The sequence below is a fragment of the Neodiprion fabricii genome, chromosome 2, assembly GCF_021155785.1.
Source record: "Neodiprion fabricii isolate iyNeoFabr1 chromosome 2, iyNeoFabr1.1, whole genome shotgun sequence".
NCBI classification, from domain to species: Eukaryota; Metazoa; Arthropoda; class Insecta; order Hymenoptera; family Diprionidae; genus Neodiprion; species Neodiprion fabricii.
This window is the reverse complement of record NC_060240.1, coordinates 14,564,169-14,580,643: the sequence shown is the minus strand read 5'-3', so window position 1 is coordinate 14,580,643 and position 16,475 is coordinate 14,564,169. Positions and strand designations below refer to the sequence as shown.

The following is a 16,475-nucleotide window of genomic DNA, read 5'->3' as shown; positions in this document are numbered from 1 at the left end:
ATTAGAAATCCGGACTTTGCAGACTCAAAATGGCGAACTCAACATGTTGGTGGAAAACTATCCAATTTAATAAAAATCACTACTCATACAGGATTTTCAAGGTGCTGATTTCAAATTGGAAGACAAAGTTTTTAAATCTAAAATGGTGAATTTAAAATAGGGTCCACAATAGACTGAGCTATAATAATGACTCGATTTTAGTTACGGCTTTTTTACGTAGGTAGAATAACTGCGATAAAACTATAATAGCAACGGTGTCTCTTCAACGCCTGTCGATATTGTAAAAAATGTAAAGAAATAATAATGCGTATTTTGCAATTAAGATACGATTCAAGTTTATTATGTCGTTATTCTTTGCTTCTATAGTCTTTTAGTTATATGTCTGTAATAAAGGCTGAACAAAAAGAGGAATATTTGTAACAAGTTTATAGCTTACTCGCGTAATAACATTCAATTTGATACAACGTTAGTTATTAATAGAACGTTCAAGTTAAACTATTTTCTCTTCTCTGGGAAATTCGATACTTCCGACACGCTTCTGGGCAATGACGTTCCAAATATCGTCGTTGAGAGAATGCCTTGAAGCACACTCCACACCGCCATTGCCATTGATGGTGATTTCGGGTCCGTTGATGAGCCCTCAAGTTTGATCTGCGCAGAGAAATTTAGCAGTGGACATTGTAAAATGTTTACAACGTAAATGAAAGGAAACAGTTTTCGAACTTCACTTTTCACGGAGTGAAATATTATGTGAAAGCAATTCTGCAAACCTCAAAGGTTGTAAATTTGGAAGATTTGCCGATGTAATTGAATTTTGAATTTGTTACGCACCGATCGGCAAACGACTTTTGGCAAACCGGACACTCGAACGGCCTTTCACCGGTATGAAGTCGAAGATGGCCTTTCAGTACCCAAGGTCGATCAAAGCTCTTCCGGCAATACGGGCAGTAGTGCAAGGCTTTGATGCGTTTCCAAGTTTCCGTGTTTCCGACATCCGAGTAGGGCGCTCTTTCTTCTTCGTAAAATCTTATCGCTTTGATCAAAGTGTTACTAGCCGGTAATCGCATTGTGGGAGATAAATCGACCGACTCGGGGTCCACGCACTTTCCGTCGGATGATTGATTATCATTTTTACAGCATTTCCCGCCCTCAGCGTTTACTTGTGCGTCGTTGATTTTTATAATCTCGCATCTTTCGATCAGTTCTTTGTCGGCATCGAAAAGTTTCTTCCTTGCGTTCAAGTCACACAGGTAATTTGTTACCGTCGGCGCGCTTGCAACGACTGTAGACGTTGAAAGTACGTCGGCTGATTCACCGGAATCTATTAACTGCAGGCCTAGTTCTTCCGGAATTGATGTGTTCCATAACATGCTGTTATCTTTCTTAAAGCTGTATCGAGTTACGATTGAAAGTCTTGGACAAGTCCACATATTTATTGACTTTGAAGACACTTCTTTGCTTTGATTTTTTTTTCTGATATCAGATACTGTCGGCAACCACGACACGGAAAGTTCGTTCTCTACGAAAAATTGTGGAATATTATTGAAAATGGGTTGAAAAAAAAAAAAACCAATTGATGCTAAGCATCACTGATCTTATAAAAGATTAGGGTAAATTGGCTCTTTCACAACATAATGGAACTTATCGCGAATGGTCGATCGCACAGTAACATTGTTGATGAAGAAAACAGTGGTGATATAACCTATAATCAAGAAAACGCAATGCGCTAGAGAAAATTTCGCGGGTTCGAGATGGAAAATTAGCTACCCATATCGCATAAATTCTTCCCTGGAAATTGATCTCCACTTAACCCTGAAAATTTGCACCTACTCTTTAATAATGGTTAGTGGAATTTTGACGTTGCTCCAAGTTTTCTGTTGCGTTGGTTTTGTACGTAAAGAGTCACAGAAATGTACCATTTACAAACCTCGACTGGAACATGATCGGCGAGCAAAATTTTGCACCAATTAAGCAAACAATTTTTCAAAATAAAAGATGAAAACAATATTGAGTGATACATACCGTCATGTAAATTACTTGTTTTCTGATATCTTGTCATCGATTTAATCAGGCAGTGTGGCATGTTGTTTACGTTTCTTTATTATTTTTTTACAATATCAAGGAATGTATTGAAAAATTGCAATTATGTCAAATACACTATTTTCTGTAGAGTAATAAATCTGAAAACTTATTTGAACAAGTGATCCACTATTGGCGTGTTTCGAAATATTCTTCTTCAAGGCCATAGATACATTAATCCCGGACCGCATTGAGAAGGTTGCAAAAAAGAAACACCAGACAATCTGTACCCACGAGTGTGACGATGAGACATTGATTGACATGTCATGTGTCATTATCAATCCCGTCAAACTCTGTAACCTCGGAAGTTGGTACATCAGTCTACGAAATGGTAACCTAATAATAAGAGCCATGATACTTGTGTTTTAGTATGGTGATACGAATTCAAATTACCCATAAGCTTGATGCTTGCGTTACAAAGATTTACGCAAGGTATACTTTTCCGGGCTTGTTCGAAAATAGTTTGGTATTTCCAACTTTAAAAATTCCTTAGAAATGAGACAGAGTAAGCAGGCGATCTGGTAGAGCAAAAAAATCATGAAACTACTTTCACTGCCCAGCAAATACTGGGCAGCTGATCTCTTCCTCCGCTCTCGAGTAATTTGATTCATTTCACTCGACTCAACGGATCAGTTAGTGTTTCACGGACCTATAAATTTTGAAGCGTGCTTTGAAGTATCTCTAAAATGTTGTGAAACATGTGAGGCTGGGACAGGGAGTAAGAAGGAAGGCGACCGATCTCCATGCTGCAAAACTGGCATTGATTTTTAGGTCTCTACAGCAGAGAGAACTGCCAGTACTTAAAATTCCCTAGGGCAGAGACAGAGCTGTCCATGAACTCGGCAGCGCAAAAGAGATGAAAGATTGCTGACAGTACTGTCCACGGTCTTACATACAGGTCCGGAAACTAGTAGGGTGGGGAATGACTCAGATAATGAGGAAAAACCGTGGTTCCCGTCTTCGCCGTCTGCAGCGCTGCCCCCTCGGGGTGAGCCAATCATAAATCAGATCCGAACAGCTGATTTTTCGGAATCAACAATCCTGAATTTGTTACACCATTTACACACTTTATACTGAGTTATGAACTGTCAAAAACTTCGACGAGCAGGTTATCTTATCGGTATATATCTATATTTATTATACCCCGGGCCACTGGCGCCCCTAGCGGATAGATAGGAAACAAGACTGTGTGCCTCACTAACGGTGACACCTCCTACCACTCAAAAGTGCCGGAGTTACCAGACCTGTATGTAAGATCGTGGTACTGTCAGTCAATTTTCGAACACGGCCCTGATGTCGCAGCGATAATCTTTCACTCTGTTGTTACTGGTTTCGTGGAACGCCACGCACCGAGCGCCACAAGGCAACCGCTTGTGTTCCGAAAGTGTTTTTATTCTTTTCACGGCACACATCGTGTTACATTCAAAGATAATAATTATTGGCTCGCAATTGACGCAGTGCGTTCATTGTTAAAGTTATTGTAAAAACAATATACCAGTAGCGTCGTGATACAATCCCGTGTAATATATATCCGAAAGTAGAAGGTTATTGTGCCACGGAAGGGAGCCAGGCCGCACAGCCGAGATTATAAAAAGTTGACATTGGAACGGCCATTTTGGCGTGTTGTTTCCGAATCGAGTGCTGTGTTTCAGCATCGATATCCATCAGTTTGAAGGTAAGATACACCTTCTCTCACCTCATTCTATGAACCGTATTACGGAGCTTGAGCCACATTTCTGACTTAAGTTCATAATACATCTTGTTTGGACTCATCAATTATTTATTTCGGTTTATAAATCAAAGTTCAAAGAACTCTGCGCCAGTTACGGTACAATGGATCCAGCTTGGTATAAGATTTTCGCCCGCGATATTCTATTCCGTATTGTTAGTACTTGGTGAAATTTTTCTCACCGTTATCAGCATCTACACAAATATTTCAATTCATGATTATACGTGTACACCTCGTATCTTGCTTGGTTAGATTATATATTTAGAGAATTCTGAGCGAAAAGAGAAAAAGAAGAGAAACCTTCGGTTGGCATGGCATAAAGCCTCGTTTATACACCCGTTTGGCACTGCGGTGGCTTAGTAAATTCATAATGGAGGATGTATATACCAGTTTTGTTGATACACCGTACACATCGGTATATTCATCGTTTTTTGTTTGCTCAAATAGCTGGCCTGTAGCCACATGATTTTTTTTACCGAAAAAAGCACAGTCGGTTTATTTTCAAACATATTAAAATAACGGCAATCGAATCAAGCGTAGAGAGTAATAAAATCATATACTTGTTATTGGCAATCTAAAAAGAAAAAATTTCAAATTTTATTTGAAAATTATGAAAATCATTCAGCTATATTTTATTTGTTCAGCCATGTACTGTTCAAGGTACATTTCAAACCGACTGCTCGATCTTTGTACTCAGCGAAGCTTGACAATATAAACACATTTTTTCAGCAACAGCGTATGTGTACCTTGAATTGAACTAGTATTCACAGTTTGTGTATTTCTTGTTCAGTTTTGAAATTTTTTTTCGTAACTCAAAGTACAGCTTAGCGCTATACACACCTTAGCTTTTCTTTGTTTTGCCATACATTCAGACATTTATGATCACGGTCTTTTGCAATACATGAATCTCATATATTGAGAATTGTTTCTCCCTTCTTTTCTCTTGCCATTCGAGCTCTCTTGCACATTCCCTCTCTTTTATTTCTATCTTACTTTATTTCTATCATGAGCTGCTTCATTTTTTGATTTAGTTTCTTCTGTAATTATATAGTTGTTTTGGTAATACGATTAAATTTATATCAACCTCGTGCCAAATATTTTCAGCTAGTCTACACATATTTGTTGAATTAAAATTTACACTTGGTGTTAAAATAAACTCCTTGTACTCTGAATTTTTCACGTTGATTGTGAATATTGTTATTCTTTTAAAGCCATTGTCAAGTGCACATCCTGCTGATAACGCCTACTGTAGATAGCTGCAATGTTTCGATAAAATTCTCAGAATGTACGGTTATTTCATGTTTCACAAGGCTTATTGTTCCGTGTGTCATCTTCAATTTCTATTTTTTGTATTGTTGAATTTCATTCTGAAATTAACAGTTCCTATTACAGGCATAACTTTCATAAATTTTTGTAACAGGTTGATGAAAATAGTAAGGAAATGAAGATGTGAAGTTCCGAGGTTTAGGATCCGGGGTATACAAACAAAGTGGATTATGATTATAATTTCATCTTGAATTCTGCCTTTCAGGAAATTTGAGACACTCTAAAGCCTACGATATGATGACCGAAACTCATATTAATTCTAATCACATGCTGAATTCCGGCTTGGGTCCAAAAGGTGATCTAGAAAAGATGGACGATATAGGTTGGAAAGCAAAACTGAAAATTCCGCCCAAAGACAAACGCATCAAAACAAGTGTGAGTCAAACTAAACTAAAATTCAAGATAATAGCTGTTGTAAAGACACTTAAATTGATTTGGTAATGCCAACAGTGCTCGTTCAGAATCATGGTTCATAAAATTACTAGGAATATGGAAACGGTTGTAATCAATCTTAGTGTCTGACAATTGGAAAATGATGTAAAATTAGACCTTGATAAAAAAAATTTATTTTGGCTAGTGAATGATACACCAATCTCCTAAAATTCTTTCAAGAATACATAAAATTGAGGAATAAAACACTAATTATAACATTAGATTACTTTCTTCATAAACATTTTGAACTATTAGCAGTTGAAAAATTTTCTCCTAAACTAATATAATCAGGCATTACTTGTGATGCAAATCAAAGCTACAAGACTTTTTTTTTTGTACATCATAGGATGTTACGGACACACGTGGAAATGAATTCGAGGAATTCTGCTTAAAGCGTGAATTGTTGATGGGAATTTTTGAGAAGGGATGGGAAAAGCCATCCCCGATACAAGAAGCAAGTATCCCCATAGCTCTTTCTGGCAAAGATGTACTTGCACGAGCTAAAAATGGTACAGGCAAGACTGGTGCATATTCAATCCCTGTATTAGAACAGGTAGGAAAAGATAAACAAAGAGACATATAGAAAGTTGTTCGAATTTCACTACTTTAATTATTGCATCTTGCAGGTGGATCCACGTAAAGATGTTATTCAAGCATTAGTGATAGTTCCTACTAGAGAATTGGCACTGCAGACATCACAGATATGCATTGAACTTGCAAAACATATGGACGTCAAGGTCATGGTTACCACTGGAGGAACTAATCTGCGCGACGACATTATGAGGATTTACCAAAAAGGTTAGCGTTTGTTGAATAGTCCGTAATAGTCTGGAAATCTGTTGACAACCAGGGCTTGTTCATCTTTTCTAATAGTAGTTGAAACAGAATTGGTCTTGTACATTGTTCTGTTTTGTCGATTTACCCAATTACGCCATTCTCATACATTCACACTCAATGTATTAGATTGCTTTTGTTGATTGTAGATGAATTTTCTTCTTAAGATTCCTAATTTATACGCACTTATTGAAATGTACTTTTCCAGTGCAAGTAATCATTGCGACACCGGGACGTATCCTTGATCTGATGGATAAAAATGTTGCAAATATGGATCACTGCAGAATCCTTGTATTGGATGAAGCTGACAAGCTTCTATCCCAAGACTTTAAGGGGATGCTGGATCACGTTATATCCAGGTATAAACTGTTGCAAATGCGGTCCAATCGCATTTTGGTTTTTCTGGATTCAACTAGAAACGAAAAATTACAAAATTCTTTACATCTGTGTTTATAGATTACCACAAGAACGTCAGATTCTATTATACTCTGCTACATTTCCCCTAACCGTAAAGCAATTCATGGAAAAGCATCTGAGGGACCCATATGAAATTAATCTGATGGAAGAGTTGACATTGAAAGGAGTGACACAATATTATGCTTTTGTACAGGAACGTCAAAAAGTTCACTGCCTTAATACGCTATTTTCTAAGGTAAAACTCCCTAAATATCAAAACAGATATGGCAGAAATTAATATTTGAAATTCGTACTTGTCCGTTTTTCGTGTAATTGGTTCATTTCCACATTTTCCAACTATGGCCGTTAGTAATGTTCTTCAATCTCAAATAGCTATAAATCAGGTGACTGAATTCTTATGAAGTTGACGTTAGTATCTTTAATGTAACAGAACATTTGGGAAGAAGTAACTATCTTTTGCAATATCAGAATGACTTTCAGAGAGTCAAGTTTTCAAAGTATGAGCATGACTTGCTTAAGTATGGTTTACTGAATTGCACACAGGCCTAAAGGTGTGAGACAGCGATTATTTACTGAAAAGCATCGGTATAATAGCATTACCAATTTCAGCCGCATGGAGTTTTGATGATGCTAGTATTTATTTTCTGAAAACTGCTATTAAATTCAATCTTACGTGTAATATATGGGCACTCGCATATCGTTTGTAAGTCAAAGAAATTCGTTGACATCTTTGAAATATCAAAATTCTGATTTTCTTAAACTCCACCATTCTATCCCAATTAACATAAAAAAAGTCAATTACTCTCTGCTCATCAAACTTCTCTGTACATCCAAAAAAATTCAGGATAAATTTTTTCAGGGTGATTAGTAATGCGAATTATTTATTTATTATATCTATTTGCCTGTTACTTACTCGCTTCTTACTAATAAATACGTAATAACGTGCGTCAAACATTACGCAACACCATTACTAGTCATCCTCCTGCCCTGTCAATTTGCTTCCTTGGTTCCCGGAGCATGAGGTAAATTTTGAACGTTGCCTAAATTCATGTAAATACGTTAACAAAAATTCTAACATTTAGTGTAAAAAAAACTCAGTTATGTATGTATATCCTTTTTTAGGGAAAGTTTAATCAATGATGATTCCCCTTTGGGAAATTCCCAAAAGTACCAACCTATTTCCTTACCCCATCAAGCGTATATTTTGTTATCATTTTGTTGTGAAATTTACAAGATATTCACCGTTGAGGTTTTACGCATTTTTCGAGCTACCATCTGAAAACTTGATTCATTTTTGATACCCATTTCGTATATTGCCTGGTTATGCTGAGAACATCAGACTTTTGAGCAACCCTAGCGAACTAATTATATCATTTTTATTTTCAAGTTACAAATTACACAGAGCATAATATTCTGCAATTCAACACAACGCGTTGAATTACTCGCTAAGAAAATAACAGATCTCGGCTACTGCTGTTATTACATACATGCGAAAATGGCCCAGGCACACCGAAATCGAGTCTTTCATGATTTCCGCGCCGGACTCTGCCGGAACCTGGTAAGTAACCCAAACACAACATACATATAATACAGTGTAAATCATAAGGGGTATCATTTTTTCCACTTACAACGGATTCACCATCGTAATTACAATCAAATTCAATATGTTTCAATATGGAAAAGCCACTTTTATCACTGTATAACTTGGAATGCTTGCAAGATCTTCATTTCTATGATTTATTTATTGTTGATGTAAAAATAGTGCCCTGCGTAAATTATCTGCGCATTATGTACTAAATTTGTACAAATCCTTTAACCCGGAAGCCCCTCTCTTTTCTTGCTCTTTGTTTTTGTCGTAATTAAACAGCAGAGGGTGACTTCTGTTCCTATGCAATTTTAATGCAATTTAAGATGATACTTTTGTGACTTCAGTTTTCAGCTGTTCATCGGTATTCTTCGTTGATTATTAATTATTTTCACAACGATACGGACAATTTCTGTCAGTTTTTATTTATATTGATAACGTCGTTTCGGTTAAAAGTACATAATTTTTTTTTTTTTTTTTTATATATATGAAAAATTTATCATTAATAGATCATTTAAATATGTGAACTATAAACACCCTGTTAATTACAACCAATCAGAAATCACAGCATACTCATACTTTTTTGTACTGTAAATTCCATATAGTTCATCTGATTGGATGAACATTGATTTATTTAGTTCATAAATGAATGCACTACAGAGGGTCAGAGATTTTTTCTAACGAAAACATATAAACAAATACAGATAATTGAATTGTTGAACCATTACAATTAATGGATAAGAAATTATGATTTGGTAATAGAGACATTAATGTTGCTTCAAATCTAACTCAGATGATCTATAGAAAATTCAGTCACGAATAGAATTAGCTGTTAATCAGAATGAGACATGCAATATGGATTTTCTGGAAAGAACGATGGCATAATCAACGTCAATCTCTCAAGTGATTAATATCATGAGATATTGACATTTGTATTTAGACTGCTGAAATTTTTCCTGTCTCATAGGACGGTATTCAGTTTAACTAAACTTCTTACTTTAGGATTAAGACAAAGATCTCGAGACTTTGTAAGCCTTTGGTTTATCACACTTTTATTTCAACCACTTTTTTGACCTGGGTGTACTTCCCATAAATCCTTAAGTTTACAACCGATAGTAACTGCAAGTACTAAGATCAATAATCATTGAGGTTTGTGATTTTCGATTGTCCTGATGATTTAGTAAATGTGACATGCTTTTGCTCCGTTATATCAAATATAAAAAGTAAGGTGATAAGTGCTCGTGAAGCTAAACTAACGATGGCAGGAGATCTAAAAATGCATAATTCTTATAGGTTTGCAGTGATCTGTTCACGCGTGGAATTGACGTGCAAGCTGTGAATGTTGTAATAAACTTTGACTTTCCGAAGATGGCAGAAACGTATTTGCATCGTATTGGACGTTCAGGTAGATTTGGACACTTAGGTATTGCGATCAATCTCATAACTTACGAAGATCGCTTTGCCTTGCACCGCATAGAACAAGAGCTTGGAACTGAGATAAAGCCAATTCCAAAGGTGATTGATCCAAGCTTATACGTCGCACGATTGGAAGAGAATAGCATTATGGAAGAAGGAAACATATCCAAGTAGTTTGGAAAATGTTTACGATATGAACAAAAGTAAGAAAAAACGTAAGGAAATATACGAAAATGCTCAAAGCATCTTCTAAGTGTGGAAAAAGTGATTTTTTCGGTGCAGAGGAAGGGTATACATACATACATACATGCATACATACGTACATATGTGTATGTGTATGTATGTATATGTATGTATGTATACTATACATGTATATATATGCTTTGAACTCACGATTATATGTGAAAAGTTACTTAAGTCTGAAGATAATAGTCGACTAATGCCTAGCAGTGTAAAGAAAAAGACAAAAACAGTGCTATGAACATTGATTTAGATAAAAAGTGATTTCGAGAGTTATGAAGTGGAGATTAACAAAAAATTAAAAAAACAACAAAACAAAATTACAACCATCATCATCACTATCTTTTAGGCGAAGGGATGAAAATAAGTTCACTTGTAAATATTCAACTGAGCATGTAATAATAATAATGATAATCGCCTGCTTTGTTCAGTAAACTCAGTGATTGATGTGTTGCGAGTGCGAGTGTGATGTCATTCTTTGTACATAATTACATACATATACATGTACATATATATAAAATAATGTAAACCAGAGTCAAGCCATCATCAAAAGCACAATATAATTGGAAAAGAAATTGAAAATATTAACCGAATGAGAGATTGAACGTAACGATTGATCATTGCATTTTAACGTGAATGTAAATATGAATGATGATACTAAAAGTTAAAAAAAAAAAAAATCCCCTGTGTAATTTTAATAGAAAATTTTTATACAATGGCTCTTCATAAGTTCAAACGTTATTTTTCTCATCGTAAGGAAAAGAAAACATAATAATAATGAAATGAAGATGAAAGGGCATTTTGTGATATGAAATACATCGTATTGAATGATATTTCTACTCTTCATCTGCTACATAAGCCCATTTCCATGCACACTATACAACTCACATGTTTCATTGTATTTTGATTCTGATGGCATACAACGATTTTCAAAAAAAAAAAAACTGTGTTGAACATGAAAATATTACTAGTTGATTGTGGCTTGATTTTGTTGCCTAATTATGTCATACAACTCTGAAATTCAAATCACTTTTCAAGCAAATTGTTTATTTTATGTTCGTACAATACCTACATTGTGATTATTTTCCTTTTTTTTTTTTTTTTTTTTTTTTTTTTTACTTTAGTTGAACGCGATTCGATTTTGTAAAATATTGTGATTGAGAATCAGAAGTTGTAAAATTGACTAGTTTTATACAATTATTTTTATAAATAACTGGCTGGTGGAATTTCCGTCAAATTATTGTCTTCTTCCACTTCTTTCACGTGGGATTTCATTCTCAGTGGAGAAGTATAGAAATTTATCTAATTCTCAGTTCGTGCAGTTCATCACACAAATACCTACGTTTCATAATGTCGTTACAGAATATTCGGGAAATATGTAAAAATTCGATTAGTATATATATGTATATATATACATATATACTTATATATTATAAATATATGTATATGTATTGTATCATGAACCACCAGCCTATGACTTAGATTTATAAAACGAACTTCATACATCATAGGCAATAGTTAAATATTTCATAATTAACAAAAGACAAAAATTAGGTATGAAATATTTATACTCTAAAAAAGGAATGGTTTACAATACTCGCTATTTTGTATAATTTAGTTCAAGCTTTCTTCTGGCTTTAATTATTTAAAAAATGGTAACCTGACTGACCCAAACTTTGCTGTCATCTGTTTGTAATATTGTTCTTATATTGCTGTCGATTACTCCGAAATTTTCACTTATATTGGCCAATAAACTGTAAAACATTAGTATCACCCAACGTTGAGCAGCATGTCCGTTATACGCAAGTGTATATGTATATTGTGCCTGAATGCAAAGATTCATTCAAAATATGTAATGTCTATATAGGAACAATTTTATCTAACGTTCTGAGATTTCAACGCTATAAATAATATTCTGCTTGATTTTTGAAGAGAATAATCACGACCAAAGATACGAAATCTATTAGCGAAACGTGTAGTGAATTTTTGCCAAATACAATCCTGTGAATGTAATGACGTCGAGATAGTTCGACTGAATAAATACTGCGCAGTGGCATTGAAAATATTGTTTGAGGAATTTTGAATTTGAACTAGGCGAAGAATTTGTACATATAATTAATATAGTATGCTCGTGGGAAAATGTGATAGTGAAAAACTTGGATTTCTAACAACTACACTTGCGTATTTTTTTTATTTTTTTTTTTTTTTCAATATTTGTTTCTTTGGTCAACTAAAAACATTTGAAGCGTATCAATGAATCAATTTTTCCCAAGTTGTTGTATTTTGATCCAGTTTGAAAAGTATTAGGTGAACTTATATTGCACCTTATTGTGGATCAAATCTGACATTGTTTTTTGTGCCAAGCGTACCGTAGAAATTGATATTCAATTTTACGTGTCAACATCCTTCTAATGGTTGCAAGGAAAGAAAGCAGAGACAAAAAAAATAAAAAAAAAACAGCCAATTTTACTGTATATATACGCAACTTTCGAAAATTTGTTCGTTAATCACGCAACGAAATGAGCATCACGCACGTTATTATAAATATTCCGTGACTCCGATGTTACACGTATATATTCATTTATCAATCGTAGGGCTACTAGTTTATTTATTTATTTACTTGATTAATTGTACGAAATTCAAACGGGTTTCGAGTCTTAATATGTGGAGTGATAGCCGAACAATGAAAAATCAAAAATATCAGTATCAGAGTTACTAAAAATTCAAATTCTATTGCTCCCCCAGTATTGTAAGCCAATCTTATATTAAATATTGGGCAAAGTTATTTGCCTTGTCACTGCAGTGTTGCCAAATCATCGACATCACTGTAAAAGTTGAATGTTTTTAAAGCATTCTAAGGTATCCATATACCAACATCATATGGATGTTATTGAAGCAAAAAACAAAAAACAAAAAACCAAAAAAAAAAACAAAAAAAAACCAAGTAATAAAGTGATTGGATTCCGAACGAATCACGGAACCTAATCCAAAAGCCAAGCATCTACCATAATCATGCACTGATGAAAAATGATGTATTATGGCAGCTGTTTTTCGATTGAAAAACTTTTAGGTTTTTCATAATTTTTTTTCTGATCAAGAAATGAAAAAAAAAACAACTAAATTTTCAGAGAGTCCCAACTTCTCTCCTTTATATCGGTTTCTTTGAAGAAAAAAAAAAAAATAAAAAACTAAAAAAAAAACAAATATGGTTTCAAATTTTCGGAAACATTTGTTAGTTTTTCCAAATTTATTTCCAGTATACAGCTCAGAGATATAAAAATATTTCTTAGATACAAACAGCGTTATCAATTCAACCATTTCACTCTCTGGGTACTAGTATTATCTGTATATTATGGTTAAAATCGTACGCAGTTATGTCAAAACAGAAAAAAATAATGAAAATTTACTATACAATTATAACTGCGTATGGCAACCGTCAATTTATTTTATTTTATTTTTCATTCTCCCGTAATCTCAGTTTATTGATATTGTATTACATGAGTGATCAGTGTAACTCGATATTTCTCTAGAACGGCAATCGTCACCGGTTGATGCAAATTTTTTGATTATTTAAGGTTCAATAATCTTAGAAAGCAACTGGATTGAATCAAATTTACAACTTCCTGTATTGCGTATGAACTTTCGATGTCTAATTTTTCAATAAAATATTTCTCCCCTTCTACGCTGAAAAGAAAAATAACTACATTAAAAAGTTTATAAAAAATAAAGAAAGAATGATATGCCGGAAAAACTTTGCGACGCATTTCCTATAAATTCATTTTGAATTCGACGATCTTCTTTCTTTCTTTTTTTTTTTTTTTTCCGGTATTGTCGAAGTACATAAATTTCTACGAATTTTCGCAAGCTTTGTCACTGTATATCATGAATTTGTCATGTATTATATTTTTATGGTTATAAATTTGTTTCGAGTATGATGTTTGACAAGAAATTTTTTCGTATAAAAATTCGATTCCTTACTGGTAGAAACAGAGAATTTCCTAAAATAGTGTGGCAGAAATTCGTCTACCATACTTAAATTTGTTACGCGCAAAAGATGAAGATCTCTTCTACAGTAGTTCTTAAATTACCCCTACCTCCCTTCCCCTTTCCCTTTCCCCTCCCCGATGAATGATAAACAAATTAAAAATTAAAAACAATGTACACAAAGAAACGTGGAACTCAAACAATCGTTTTCGCTTGGACTATAAATGTTTTTCTGCCGTCCATGACATTGTTCATTTAAATTGTTATCTCTGACGTGTCATGCGAAAATATTTATCCTTTACTGGAAAGTGGCAAAAAAAAAAAATTTTATTATGGTGTACAAGTCCGAAGCATTACTGATCCTTCGAGTTTCCACAATCTGTTGCTCGAACATTTGCGTAAAAAAAATTCCACAGAATAAGAAATAAACATGAGAACAACGTGTCCCGTTTAACACTTCTGTATTCAACATTCAAGCAATTTTGGTCTGTGAAAGCTATGCAATCTACATGAAATTATATTAACAGGGTTGGTTGCTGATTAATATTCTGTATTGAAAAGCAAAGTCAGTCTGATTACTTATATCTTAATTAGTCTTTAACTAGAAAATCCTAATCTTATAAATTTAGAAAAGATATGTAACACACAAACCGAGCAACAGATTAGATTATATGCGCCATGCTTAGTACCAAATCTAAGTTGAGAAGGTAAAAAAAATTCAAATTCAAGAAACTGCAATTACTTTTTGAAATAATTTGAAAATCAGTTTCTGCAATGTCAATTCATAGATTTTCATTGCACAAGATCGAAAAGGCGCTGATAAATTTTTGAAAAAAAAAAAATGAAAAACAAAAAAAATGTAATATCACACAACAGGTTTGTATCGTGTGTTGAAATATGTTATTCAACCTCTGTTCTTTACTTTGAAAACTTTACACCGAAAAAAATCGATACAAACTTTGTCTTTGTCACACTAAAAATTTAATTTCGTCAAACTTAGCATCGCAATTATGAGTTGCAGTCTGTGATACAATTATTATGAATGTAAACTGTAAAGCATATGATTGATATCTAATAATAAGAGTTAAAAAAAAACTCCGTTCTTAAAATGGAGTTTATTCTAGACTACATTCTGAACAATTTTTATTTATTCACTTTTGGAGAAAGATTTTCTTTAATTTTTAATTACTATTTTTTTTTTCTTTTTGTTTTCTAACTTCTGTTTTATTTGTTTTACGGGCTGCAACTCGTATTTAAACTTTTCCGTAGTAATTTAAAAGATTTTTACCAGTCCATTTGATGTATGATCATCACTTACATAGCATTATAAATACGTCTACATGCATTTTATAGTTATTTTCACTCCTGAGGAAACTCCAGGCTTGTTCTGTTTTAGATCTGTCAGGGACAAAAAAGCCGTCCTATAAAATTAAATGTTTTTTTTTTACAGTATAATGTATTCATTTCTGAAATTGTAAAGGTAGGTTCGTGTTGTATATTTTCCAAAAACGATGTACCGATTTTTATTTGTTGATAATTATTTACGTTGAAACACGAACCTTACCTATATTATATGTATAAAGAAAAAAAAAAAATGCATGTCAAAATTTTCATTCATCCAAAAGGAATATGAAATTGCGATGCGTTCGTTCCTCAATAAATTTCAGATTCAGTATAACATTGGTTATTACGTCTTATTTACTTTCATTTGCATACTTGTTTTTGTGTCGAAGAAAATATTATTTTTCCATTCCAATCCTTCACATTTTCCATGTAAATAAAATTACCCGGCTGATATGTACATACGTATGTTTAACTTAGGAGCAAATGATATCGACGAATGTATACGTTTAAAATTGACGACCTGTTACTTTGGCCCGGATATGGGCCCTCCTCAGAACGATTTATTTATTTAACTGTCAAGAACAGCAAAAATTTTTTATAAGAAAAGTACAATCAGACATTAAATACAGTAGATGTGATACTCTTAGGGCTATTATATATTATAGGTTAATGAGTACAATTTTGATTAATTGAAAAAAAGATAGACTTGGAGAGTTATTTACCTTTTTATAGTAAGCGGACTAAGATACAGCCGAATTCATAATTTACAATTTGTGGAGACAATGTTCTTGAATAACGGTAGTCAATGTCGGCTTCTCTGGTTGTTTAACGTGTAGGAGTTACAAGTTGAAGGTCATTAATTAAAAAGATTAAAAAACTATATATCTTCACAGTCTATATGTCATTGTATTAGAAGGTTTTAAAGAGGTTTTTTTAGCAGTAAAATTAGTTTGCACAATGTCCGAGAAAGTGGAGCTGGGATCTTTATGACTATGTTCTCCGTGCCTAACAAAAATTTTTATTTTTTTGGTTGAACCGATCGGGTCAACTGGTGAATAACGACTGATGGGAGAAACAATTATGATCCAG

General features: G+C 33.7%; 2 protein-coding genes and 1 long non-coding RNA gene across 5 annotated transcripts; 1 reads left to right on the top strand and 2 right to left on the bottom strand.

Moving 5' to 3' along the window:
* Positions 1-191: 191 nt before the first annotated feature.
* Positions 192-2,811, bottom strand: LOC124175868 (zinc finger protein 2-like). Of its 3 annotated transcripts, none has more exons than XM_046556465.1 (4): positions 2,473-2,811; positions 2,023-2,415; positions 832-1,519; positions 192-651 (listed from the first exon to the last, which is right to left on the bottom strand). In XM_046556465.1, the coding sequence occupies exons 2-4, from the start codon at positions 2,081-2,083 to the stop codon at positions 486-488; spliced, it is 915 nt and encodes a 304-aa protein (XP_046412421.1). In that variant the 5' UTR covers positions 2,084-2,415; positions 2,473-2,811; the 3' UTR covers positions 192-485. The 3 variants fall into 3 exon arrangements, with proteins under 3 accessions (XP_046412421.1, XP_046412419.1, XP_046412420.1); XM_046556463.1 differs by having other exon boundaries at positions 2,023-2,400; XM_046556464.1 differs by having other exon boundaries at positions 2,023-2,372.
* Positions 2,812-3,367: 556 nt separating this feature from the next.
* LOC124174994 (ATP-dependent RNA helicase me31b) lies at positions 3,368-13,002 on the top strand. Its single transcript, XM_046554768.1, has 8 exons — positions 3,368-3,754; positions 5,340-5,509; positions 5,913-6,119; positions 6,193-6,364; positions 6,609-6,759; positions 6,857-7,052; positions 8,205-8,375; positions 9,696-13,002. The coding sequence occupies exons 2-8, from the start codon at positions 5,369-5,371 to the stop codon at positions 9,990-9,992; spliced, it is 1,335 nt and encodes a 444-aa protein (XP_046410724.1). The 5' UTR covers positions 3,368-3,754; positions 5,340-5,368; the 3' UTR covers positions 9,993-13,002.
* Positions 13,003-13,884: 882 nt separating this feature from the next.
* On the bottom strand, positions 13,885-16,469 carry LOC124174995. The gene is made up of 2 exons (XR_006869048.1): positions 16,109-16,469; positions 13,885-15,958 (listed from the first exon to the last, which is right to left on the bottom strand). It is a non-coding gene; the product is annotated as an uncharacterized LOC124174995 (long non-coding RNA).
* Between the last annotated feature and the right edge of the window lie 6 nt (positions 16,470-16,475).

Excerpts from the sequence above, each read along its gene's own strand:
- LOC124174994 (XM_046554768.1), top strand. The coding sequence starts at position 5,369 with ATGATGACCGAAACTCATATTAATTCTAATCACATGCTGAATTCCGGC. Across the intron at positions 6,365-6,608 it reads TATGAGGATTTACCAAAAAG|TGCAAGTAATCATTGCGACA; the intron begins GTTAGCGTTTGT and ends GTACTTTTCCAG. Across the intron at positions 8,376-9,695 it reads CCGGACTCTGCCGGAACCTG|GTTTGCAGTGATCTGTTCAC; the intron begins GTAAGTAACCCA and ends TAATTCTTATAG.
- LOC124175868 (XM_046556465.1), bottom strand. The coding sequence starts at position 2,083 with ATGCCACACTGCCTGATTAAATCGATGACAAGATATCAGAAAACAAGT. Across the intron at positions 1,520-2,022 it reads AACAAGTAATTTACATGACG|AGAACGAACTTTCCGTGTCG; the intron begins GTATGTATCACT and ends AATTTTTCGTAG. Across the intron at positions 652-831 it reads CAAAAGTCGTTTGCCGATCG|ATCAAACTTGAGGGCTCATC; the intron begins GTGCGTAACAAA and ends TTCTCTGCGCAG.